The sequence below is a fragment of the Alligator sinensis genome, unplaced genomic scaffold (assembly GCF_000455745.1).
Source record: "Alligator sinensis unplaced genomic scaffold, ASM45574v1 scaffold131_1, whole genome shotgun sequence".
NCBI lineage: Eukaryota > Metazoa > Chordata > Crocodylia > Alligatoridae > Alligator > Alligator sinensis.
In genome coordinates, this window is record NW_005841830.1 from 4,806,819 (window position 1) to 4,818,955 (window position 12,137).

At 42.6% G+C, this 12,137-nt stretch overlaps 1 protein-coding gene across 4 annotated transcripts in view; it reads right to left on the bottom strand.

Moving 5' to 3' along the window:
• Positions 1–12,137, bottom strand: part of TTC7A (tetratricopeptide repeat domain 7A) — a 321,743-nt gene that overhangs the window by 287,923 nt on the left and 21,683 nt on the right. For 3 of the 4 annotated variants that reach the window (XM_025203549.1, XM_025203451.1, XM_014520074.2), the window contains 2 exons: positions 9,745–9,908; positions 7,423–7,591 (listed from right to left, as the gene is read on the bottom strand). In XM_025203549.1, coding sequence (XP_025059334.1) covers positions 7,423–7,591; positions 9,745–9,819 — 244 coding nt within the window. In that variant the 5' untranslated portion in view covers positions 9,820–9,908. Of the gene's footprint in view, positions 1–6,631; positions 6,691–7,422; positions 7,592–9,744; positions 9,909–12,137 lie in introns of those variants that run through there. The other variant, XM_014520169.2, reaches the window with a different exon arrangement.

A 12,137-nucleotide genomic window follows, 5' to 3' on the forward strand; every position in this document is an offset into this window, starting at 1 on the left:
CTTGAGTACCCTGGGGTGAAGATTGTCAGGGCCAGCTGACTTGAAGGTATCCAGCTTCTCAAGATGTTCCTTCAGAAAGTCAGCATTAATGGAGGGCAGGGGATCACCCTCACCCGGACTTCCCGGCCCTGTAGCGGGCATGGGCATCCCATGGGGCTGATGAAAGACTGACGCAAAGTACCTATTTAATAGGTTGGCTTTTTCCTGGGCATCAGTTGTCAGTTGCCCCCATTTCAAGAGCAGTAAATCTCTTGTGCTCAAGAATGTTAAGTTACATTACAAATAATTATTGCAGTCTTATTCTTGTTCCTTTTTGCAAATTAACAAAATACCACACAACTATCTGTCTCTGCACAGGAGGAGCACAAGAGTAGAACAGAACATTGCAGGTTGGTCCTTTGGTAGGGATAACTAAGCAAACTCTGCTCTTATTACCTCTTGGATGAATTATTTTTATTGGGTTTCAGGGTGGTAGGGTTCCAGTAGCTCCCCAGAAGTCAATAAAACTAAGCTAGATTATACCTGGAATCCAGGCTTCATTAGATTTGAAGTGGCATAACTGAGGAAAGAAATAGGCCTCCTGTTAGCCTTCAAATGTTTTTTAAAGTGTGGAACAAATATTGTGAGCCTCCTGAGCTTGTCAAAGTCGGCTTTCCTGAAGTCAAGGACTTGCGTGTTGCTGACCGACTTGCCAGCTTTTCGGCGGATGGTGAAGGTGATCAGCTCGTGGTCGCTGTCACCCAGCTTCCCATCGATCACTAGGTCGCCGACAATAGCGAGACTCACTTCTGGACTGCAACAGTGAACCCAGCCCTCACAAGAGGAATGCAAATGGTGGGTTCAGCAAAGGTCCCCTGCAAAAGATTTTAGAAGAACTGGGTTTCTGTCTATTCTTTGCTTATTGAGAGACTGTAAGCAGGCTGGCTGGCAGAGGCTTGCAGCAGACTGCACACATTCAGCTGTAGCATTCTGCTGGATGCAAAGGGCTACAGCCCAGCAGAAGGCAGTTGGCATTGATTACAGGCTGCCTAGGAGGACTAGGCCAGCTGAGAAAGATAATTAGTTGGCCACAGAAAGTTAAAAGGCTCCCAGGGAAAGGCTAAGTTAAAAGGCTATTCCTCGGGGTCTGAAAAAAGACCCAAGGTTGTGAGGGTTGGAAGCAGCTGCTAGCCTGGCTCCTCTCTTCCCAGTCTCTCACTCCCCTCTGTGTCCCCCCAGCTCCTTTCCCTGGGAGCCTTTATCTTCCTGTCGCCAGCTAATAAGCATCTCTCTCAGATAGCCCAGTCCTCCTAGGCAGCCCATAATCACTCCCAACTGCCTGCAGCTGGGCTGTAGCCCTTGCAAGCCTGCAGAATGCTGCAGCCAAATGTATGCAGTCTGCTGAAAGTCTCTGCTAGCCAGCCTGCTACAGCAGTATAAGAAGGCAGTTTGCAATGCTATGCTTTTTTCCTATTTTTAATTTTTTTGAAAGGTAAACTCTGGTTTTTAGGGTTTTTGGTTTTTTTGGTTTTTGGGTTTTTTTTAAGTCTGACCTCCTTGAACTATGCTGGAGGGGTTCAGGAGATGTGGATTGTGACCTTGTACTCTTTAACAGAAGAAGAAGAGATGCTGAAGCTAAGGGATTTAAAGTTTTCCCTTCAACTGTACCAGAACAGTTGTACGTGATGCACACCTCACCCTCCCCAGTCATATCACTATAAAAAGACTTATAATAGTATGGCTTATTCTGCTATCCAGCATAACTACTGCTATTTGAGGACTTTTACTTAATTTTCTCCCTATGACCATGGCACCCCTGAAAAAACCCAAAACTTTTTACTTGCTTTGTTATAAACATTATAATTTGTAAGCATCAGCCAGACCTAGAACTAAGATATCCTTTCTCCCAAATGTCCAATGAGATTTAAAATGTTTCTGCCAAACAAAAATGACAAATAAATCAAGTGTTGCCAACAAAATGCCTCATCCCTCAGTTATCCCTCATAGCGTGGTTTCACCATTGTCCAGCCACCATGGGCTCCTCCAGTTCAGGGCAAACTTGAAGTGCTGGGAGGGAGGGAGCACCTGTGAATGAGCGGTTAATTGCTCAGGCCACTTGCTGTTTTCCTTTTTTTTTTTTTCACAATTTATAAGTACTAGTCCCCCTCCCCCTCCCTCCCTTCTGCCACCTTTGGGTTCCTGCTGGGACACTAACTGTTTTCCCTCCCCACCCCCCTTCCCTACCAGACTGCGACCCATCCCATGCTAAACAATAACCGGCAAACTAAAGGTTAAATGATTATTTAACCTTTCACATTCCTAATTTAAGCCATGTGGACATACCTCTTCTCCTTTCCCCGCACTGGGCCCCAAACAGGTTCTAGCCCCACCCTGTTCTCTAAAGACAAATTGAAAGGTTTTTCACTTTCTTTGGTCCAGGAACCATCATTCTGCCATTCTCCTGCAAGTGTTTATCATGATTTTAACTAACAGCAGCAAGGCAAAGGGAGTCAAGAGATTTGGTTGCTCTTTTTTTTTTTTTGATTCCATCACTGATTTGCTTTCTAACAGGGGTGTCAGACATGCGACCCATGAAACCATATGATCTGGCCCACAGGTACTGGATATGGGCCAGTGAGGCCCAGTACAGGGCATGTGCTCCATGCTGTGCCCCACCCAGCCAGCCCTGTGAGCTGACTCCAGCATGGCTCATTCCTGGGCAGGTCTGGCAGGGTGCAGCACACAACCTGCGCCAGCCCCTGCTTCCCCTGCCCCTCACCCCCCCAAGCTATGTGCAGCACTGGTTGCCCATGTGCCACCTGCAGTGCAAGTCATTAAGCACCCCGGAGCTATGTGCGCTGCATACGACCCAGGGGTCTGGCACAGGAAGCACACTACACTATGCTGTGCCATAGTCCTGTTTGCTGACTCTGGTGAGCCCAGTCCAGCCTGCAGACTGGCCCAGCAATGTTCATCTGGCCTACAGGGCCAGATGCGTTTGGCAGCCTTGCTATATAAGCTTGGCACAGTCATTGGACTTCCTGTATCTTGATTTATCTACATATAACCAAAGGCCTAATGATACTTACTCTCCCTCTCTAAAGAGATTTGATGATGTCAAGACAATAAAGGTTATGTAAATGCAAAGCATTATTGTCACCATAATTACCTATGGAGTGTAAGGAACCAAATGTGAGCAGCTGCAACAGGAACAACATGCTCCCAAGCAGATGATATCCCATAATCCCACATTCTTGGCAATTTAAAAAGACCAAGAGAGAGGCAGGAAATATAAAAATCAGAAGTTTTTTTTCTAGAACTAAGCTGAGGGTCAGAAGCCACATTGCTCACATGGCGTAAGCACTGACAGAGAGGTGTTTGGAGAAAGACCTTTAGACATAGGCCTAATCTACACTACTAGCTTTTGTCAGCATTCTCTTAGGAGTGTTGCCTTTAAACCATCTGGGATCCATGTTTAAGAAGCATTTAGGTCCTATTTAGATGCGAGTCATGACAGAAATACGAGTCTAGGTTTACTGAAAGTCTAGGCTGAAGCTGACAAAATGCAGCAAGAGACTGATGGCTCAATGCTACAAAATAGCTTTGAAAGCTAAAAGAATTTATCAGCTATCCTGTTCTAGACAGTACATAGTGACTACACACCAGAAAGCATCACTAGAAACTGCTCTTTCCTTCCCTGGTGTGACTGGGCCTCAGAGCACCACACGCTGGAAGAAGATGACAACACAGGTGGCCAAGCAAATCAGAAGTGAAATGAGAATGAACTTGGCTTTTGATGCACTTGCTTGCTTAACCCTCTTTTCGCAACAGCAACAAGCAGAATCACTTTCACCATACAGCATGTGCAGCATGGTGGAGGCTTCCAGAAATAAAAAGTCATACCAAATGCATTCTTGCTGAAAAGAGAAACCCACTAGGTAATCAGAGGAAGAGTGTAAGGACTAGTCCTTGCTAAACTGAGAGGGAATTATGAAGAGTCAAGACCCTGTATGTTAAACAAGGCCTAGCATCACTTTCCTTCTGCTCCTTCCGCCTCAATGGATGTGGCTTGGAAGCAGCACATGTAGAGAGCTTAGATTCCAAAAGTACCTTGACCCCTGTCATTACTTCTGTCACTGTTACACTACTCAAACCCCAGCATTTATAAACAACTTGAACACTTATTATTTCATATTGACTTGGGGTAAGTGCCCACTCAAGAATTTTGACATTGGTATTTTTTTTTCTGTGCATTTTTATACCCGCAGACACACTAGACCCAAGATCCCCATTGTATTGCAGTGGCAAACTAATTAATGATAACACACTGAAAAGCCTCAGATGAGTTTTCCAGAACTTGGAACACTAAGCCTTAAATTTTCCTGATCCAGCTTTGCAGCAGCTCCTCCACACTACCCAGTGGCATCTCCAGGACAGGGCATGTGGTGTAGTTCCAGTTCCCACCATGTGTCCTGGGTTGGAGTCAGAGCTGCCATCATGTGCCTTAGGCCAGGGCAGTAGCTCTAGCGACTCCAGCTCTGGCATAAGACACATGGCATAGCATGGGGCAGCAGCAGGGCCAGCAGCCAAGGAAGTAAGGCCTCGGCAATGGCTACAAGCAAAATGGCTGGAGAGTAACCAGGGCTACATCAGCCTTCACTCACCCTCCTGCCACGTCCACCAGGGGCTGAGGGCACTCCCCCCAGCCATGCTCCCTAATTTCCAGTGGCCTGCCAGGTTATAGAAGCTCCAGGGGCTGGGGCTGGCCCACAGGCTGTACTTCTGACACCTCTGGTCTAACTATATGGACAAACAGAAAAATTATCCAGACCAACCAATAGATTGTAACTGCTTAATGCCATAGGAAGTAGAAACAAAACCCAGTAATTTCTCCCTGTTTTGTTTAGGGTGAATCTGTCTCTCTATAACTTCCACTTACTGCAGGATAGAAACAGACATACAAAACAGTGCAGAACAGCTGACTGACATGAAGTAAATGCCACTGCCCTTTTAATCTGACTGTCTGTCCACACCCTTGGAGTCTGCCCTGCAGCACTGCACCATGCAATAATTTCCCAACCCAGAAACACCAGAATGCAGAAGGTCAGTTCTAGGAACAGTAGCAGTAACAAATTCATGCAGAAGTGGAGCTTGAAGATTGCTGGGGAATGCTTTCTTTGCATGAATACTGGGTAGATACCTAGATAAGGAAAACTATGGAAAGCTATTGAATGTACTTTTTTCTTTTAGAATTTGAATAAGAAATTAGAAGTAGAAGGCTAGAAGAAAACAAATCTTGATATCTAAGGGAATAAGTTTAAAGATATTTGAGAATGTATTTGCGCCAAATCCTCAGTTTGGGCAAATCTGAATAATTCCACTGATGTTGGTGCAACTGTAACAACCTAAACCAGATGAAGACCTGGCCGTTTGCATCCGGGAAGATTTCCAAATAGAGGAGAATATTAATCTACTGAACTGTTTTTAGGAACTTTCAGTTTCATCAAAAATATTCATAGCTCACTTCACCAGGCCTTGTAGTCGGAGCAGAAACCAACTGTTGCTACACACTTTACATAGAGGACTTAATGGCTTTGTAAGCAAGTAAAGAAATTGGAAAAAGCTGTTGCTTTCTTATGACCAATGTCTTGCATTAAACTGTTTGTTTCCATCAAGAAGTAACTGCATTGGTTAGTGTGATGTAGGAAGACTACAGGGAGCCATAGAGGTAACTTTCTTTCCCAAACTGATTGGACCACTTCTGTTTTGCAGGTTTTGTTTTATATGAAGAGCATCTAGGAACTGGACAAGGAAGGGCTACACAGCATGAGGCAGCTTTGCTGCCTCCTTTAGGTTAATCAGAGAGCTCTAATAAAGGGGGAGTGTGCAGGGCAGATTTACCTGGCGACTGCTACCACAGCACCCCTCATGAGCCCTTGCAACAGAATGGGGTGCTGTGGTAGCCCAGTTGAGAACCACAGGCTGATAAATAAACCAGGAAAAGGTGGGAAACAAGGAATGTGAAAATGATATTGCTGCAGTTCACCTGTCTCTCAAATTCCAAACAAAAACATAGATCACTTTTATTTGCAAATATGAAACAAAAAGCCAAACAAAAGGCCTGAGCTGATAAGTAGATATAGCTCCACTTTCCACGGCCGTATCAAGAGATAAGGCACTCAATTACTTGAGGCCCCGGAGAAACAGGGCATTTCCATCTCTTCATGTACACTCACCACAACAACCTTTATAGTTATCCAGCCCCAAAGCTACTGCCCACTGTAGTCAGTGGAATGATTCAATGAAGTTCAATGGACTTTGGAATGTCCAGTCAGCTGATCTTGCACCCATATCAATGTGTATTTGTGCTTCCTAACTTCCCTGTGCCTCTGCCACATCCTTCACTCCAAGCAAAAAGTGTTAGTGCAAGTTACATATGAATCAGTGGCAGGTAGAAGCTCACTACCACAGAAGGCTCATCCACTGCTTGCAGAAAAGAAATCCAAAGCCAGCAAAGCAGCACAAACAGGTTTTTGTTAAAAAAGCAGAATGCTATGACTGTGTGAGATCGTGAAACACATCCAAATTACTATCAACGTTAACAGCCCATTCAAACAGTGCTTGGGTTGGTTTAATTTTAATCTTTACATACCATTTGAGGGTATCTGATCATCACAGAGTTCTCATTCACCTAACAAGCTGGTGGACATGCTGAAAAGAGTAGAAAGCAGTAGATAGATAGCAATATTTAGCAACATTTATAAAAAGAATTGAAAGCAACTGAAGGAAAAGATTACTGGTCTTTTTCTTTCCACTCAATTACTGACTAGGGATTTTTTTCCCCATTTACAAAAATTAAATGCAATTTTAAAGCTGTTTTCAATAAAGTCTCAAACACTGTAAGACCTGTATAACTAAAACCAAAAAAGGGGAGAGGAAAATAAAAGAAGAAACTGCCATTGTACATATGGTCTGATAGTATGTTCCATGCACTGCAAAAATACACTAACTGTTTTAAAAAAAGCAATTATTCTATTAGCCCACAGTTTAAAACTTGGCAAGACTGTGTTAATTACTTTATGAGAGTCATTCAAGGTTTGTCTACAGGTCACTTATTTCTAAACATAAGTAGAGGCCCCCTTTGGTATTCTGACTTTGCCATAAAATTGAAGCACATGCTTAAATGCACTGCTGATTCAGAGCCACAAGCACCTCAAGAAGCCTTTATACGGTCTAACATTTTCAAACATGTTCTAAACTTGGCTGTCTTGGCAAAAGATATGGACTAAAACTCTGCAATGCATTTATTTTTACATTGACTACATATTATGGGAGAGGTTATTAAAAAGCTTTCAGCATCAGCCTAACACTGCTCTCATTCAAATCAATGCTAAGGCTAACTTTGAGTTTAGCATAAACATAAGCATATCTATACTCGGTTACCTTTGATGACAAATGCTTCTGTCACCAGACGCAGCAGGTACAAGGGTTCATTTTCTATGGACATGTCATCAAGTCCTGCTCTAGCATACATGCTGACTGCATCTCTGTAAGATCCTTCCACATAATGGAGCTTCCCTAGAATCAGCATGGCTTCCGTCATATATTTAGGCTGAAAAATAAAGATATGGCTATGGTTAGAGATATGGAGACCAAAGCAATGTTACCTCAGAGCTAACTGAGTACTTGACAGGAAGCCAAAAATCAAGACAGTCTCAATAGTGACACTTCGCTTGTAATTAACTCTCAAATGCTAAGGATGGGAGGGAGGTAATGGAAAGATATCCCAGTCTTATGCCCTCGCTTTTAAATATGCAATCAGTGGCCAAAGTATCAACAATTGTTTTGTACCTGGAACATACAGCTGGCAGGCACCAGAGTTGATGCCCCTCACATGCATGCAGCCTGCATTTCAATTTCATTAACAGCCATGAAAAGGATATTGCAATTTACTGGGATATTTAAAGTTGTCAGAAACGCCAATATTGTCTGCATTTTTCCCAGTGGAGGGCTATACCACCTATGCCTGGGGCAAGACTACCAGTCGGTTGCTCCCAGTGATGGTCCACCCCAAGGGAGGTAAAATTTCCTTTAAAACAGAAACTCAATCCCAACCTTCTTCCCCTATCCTACTTGGGGCTATTTAGTAGCTCTGCACTTCCTGAAGCCCCCCACCCTAGACTGGTGGATTTGGGGAGACAGGGCCAAGGTTATACCCAAATCCAAAAGGTAAGAAAGGGGAGTGAGTGAGTATTCGTGTTCTCTAATTCAAGCAGCTCTGATCCACAAAGTAAGTGCAGGTCCCTTCTCTATTCCACCCCCATGTGGACAGGCTGAACATAAGGGCAGGCAGGCCCAATACACTGCCAGGCTAGATGATGGCTATCATCAAAAATGACCTGGCAAAGAAATATTTGGGCTTTTGACCAATTTTACACTTCTGATGTACAAGCAAGACCTGCAAGGTTTGGGGTTTTGGGTTATTTCTTTTCAGTTTCTAACATCAAAAAACAACCCAGGAAGTTAAACTCTTGCCTACCCTCTTTGCCCAGAAAGACTTTAAAAACTAACAGATTATGGTATGGCAAGAAAGTGAAACTAAGAGCAAAAAAATAAAACAAAATAAAAAATTCTACTGAGATTGCCTAGAACGGCTTTGTTCACATTTCATGCAAGTGACTAACAGGCAGGAGAAAATGGCTTTGTTAAAGATTCAAAATCATACACACACACACACACACACACACACACACACACACACCCCTTAAAAGTAAGGGCTGAGAAAGCTCCCAGCCTGATTCTTGGGCTTTCTAAGGAATCCAAAAGCAAAAAAACAAAGAAACAATGAATATTCTTGATGTTTCTAAAGTTAAAGAAGAGACTTGAAATAGCCTTTCAGGCTTTCCATATGTATCAGCAAGCAGGAAAAGGCTCACACACCATTTCATATTTTAATAAATGCAGCACTGACTAGTATTGGGAGCCCATAGCTTAATAACAAGCTCATGATTAAGAAACATGAACTGCATAACTGTGACCAATGACAAGACATTCCACAAATGCAAATTGCTACATCAGTTGGTACTGCCGTCAAAATGAGGAAGGGAACAAAATGGTTCAGTGTATAAATATGCAAAGAGCTGCATTATGCACACAGCTCACCCTAAAGTTAAAGAACACACACCCCTAGGCAGAACGGACTTAAGCCCCTGCTTCCACTCTATTGATTTCATGCTTCCAAGCTGGGTGCCATTAGTAGCACCCAAAAGGTACTGGGCGGTTTTTGAAAATCTTAGCTCAATTACCTATAAATACATTGAAATAAATGCAAAGTAAAGGCTACAACTCTTTGGTACACCTCACAGAATTAAACTCTTACAGAGTATAGCAAGTCCCACACTTCAGACTAGTATAATTTTCAGTCCCTTGAAGGCAAGATACACAAGCAGAATATATCCAAAACCTTAGCAAATTCCTAAACCTCCAGCCAACTTCTTTCAAATCACAAATAAAAAGCAGCTATAGATGTGCATCAGAAAATGAACAGAGAGTTTTTACATCAGCAGCAAAAAGTGATTTCTTCTGACTGAACATACTGCCAAGAGACAGCAAATGGTGCATTAGTGATATTAATAAAGGAACACGGGTTTGTGTTTGTGAAACAGGGACCTGGATGAATGATGCGTAAGTTTTGTCTATCTTTTGAACTATCATACAACAGTAGCATCAATTTGGCAAAGATATATATCTGCTTAGAGTACTTACTCGTAATTTTCCCCTGTTTAGAACACTGGTCAGATATTTTTTGGCTTCACTCATTTCTGGCTCGCTCTTTTCCATTAATGGAATGGAGTCCTTCACTTTGGCAAGGTTTTCCTTTAAACACTGCTCCAGCAAGGCTTCTGCAAGTAGTAGATTCCCATAGTCCTCTGAAAGATATAGATCAACCAGTAGGAAAAATAACTTAATGCTGTATTTCCATATACAGTGAGAGAGAAAGAACAAGATACCACAGGGTAACCACCTCCTCTTCTATATACATTTTCCTTAGATATAAGAGTTCAAATGTAATGGACAACAACAGATGGAGCTACAGAGTGTAATTCTGATGAGTCTTCTGGTTAATGGAAATGTTAGTTTTCTACCAAAAAGTGAAAAACTTTCCATTATATCGGGAGATTTCTTCAAAATTACTATAATCAATGATAAAAAGTCAGAATTTCCATTGCAAACATCTTTGTTGTCAGAGATTAATTGTATATGCTCAAATTTAGTCAAGCAATTAATTAGATGCTTTTTATGACTGTATAAACAAATATGTATTATATGCCTACGATGCTTTGCTAAATTCAGCACAGAACCATAAAAAGATAGAAAAACACTAAAAGTCTGAGCCTTGGTTTACAAGATTGCAGAAAATGATTTTGTAAAAGACACGCACGTGCAGTTAAAGTAAAGAAGTTTGGAACACAGCCCTGCAAAATAATTAGTACTGAGTGTGAGTTTCATTGCTATATGAAGACCAACCCTATAAAATCACATATATGAGTAAGTCATTCTGTTGTCTTCAGTGGGGCTGTTCACCTAAGCCAACTGACTCATCAAATTGGGCCCATAATGAAGAAGAACCACATTTACCTGAATTCAAGACAACATCAAATGTTATGATGAGTCTCCAATAATTAGATTCCATGCGTGGAAAATTATAAATTCGTTACAATTTTCCATGAATAGAATCTAATTGTTGGAAGGTCATTAAATTCATCACCCTGAAGTAGCAGCAGGAGGACAAGGGAACAGACCTTCTCCCTCTGCCCCCACTCCCCACCATGCCTGCCACTTGCCTCCTCCATCCCCATCCCTGTACCTGCCTCCCTTGCCCCACCCATGCTTGCACCTGTCCCTCGGCTCCCCCTCACCCTCTTCACCCCTCCATGCCACTTACTATGGAGCAGTCAGCAGAAGCAGCAGCCTCTGCCCAGCCCAACCAAAGAGAAGCAGCAGCACCAGCTGTGGCCTCAGCTGGGTCAGAGCTGGAGCCAAAGCTGAAGGTAAGGCAGGGCACTGGAGGGAAGCAAGAGGCTGATGATGGAGGGCAGGTGATGTAGGGGGCCAGGCAGGCTGCATCGTCTCCCCCACGCTTCACTCTGAATCACATTCTGTGTCCCCACCCACTGGGTGGTTTCCCCTGCTACACAAGCCACCCTTGGACCAGAACAAGCAGCAGCGCAGCTCTGGCTTCAGCCCCAAGCTCCAAGCCAAGGCCAGAGCTGAGCCACCACCTACCTCAAGCTAGTATTCAAATCCAAGATGAGGCTTTTAACCCCACTACGCTGACTGGGGGGGAAAACTTCATCTTGTATTTGAGTAAATATGGTAAATGAAATGACTTGGGGAGCAAGCCTCAAACCCAGCAGTTGGCATTTCGGGGCAGGCCTTGATATGGTCTACCACAGACATCAGGCCCCATGCATGCAGTACAGGTGAAATTTCATAGCTAAGGAAACAGTGGTACATGGGGCAGGGTGGAATAAAGATTAATTTCTTAAAATAAATTTAAAACACAGATTTAAAAAAATAATTTAAATTATAATTAAATTGTTTCTAAAAATAAACTAGCTTAAAGCGAAATTTGAATTTAATACAGCATAGACTGTATTGATTTAGGGTAATCTATTAAAATAATTCACCATAGATAAAATAATATGTTGAGTCAATGAGCCTTTACTAAAAACTCTGAAGTTAAAGGCTGATTTTCTTATATACAAGAATGAAGGGGAAAACATCTAACTTTTGAGGTGAAGCTTCATAGAGTGAAATTTAGTGGTTAACTGCTTTGAGCTATTTATTCGGAATTGGCATATTCTGATGACCACCTATGAAGAAAATCTTGACAACATTGATGGAAGTATCACAGCTAGAGTAGTCAAAGTTGTGGAAAAGGGAATGTAGAAGATATGCTGACTAGAGTGAAACCTATTTCCATAGCCTTGGACAAACTGCAGAAAGATTACTGCTGTATTATAGATGCTGCTGAAATTTGGAAAGAATTTCAAGAAACATTAAAGCAAGAAATACCAACAACACAGTTAAAACCACAGGCAGTAGAGGCAGATGAATCAAGCACTTACTCCGTCTCATTTTCTTGCCAATTCCCT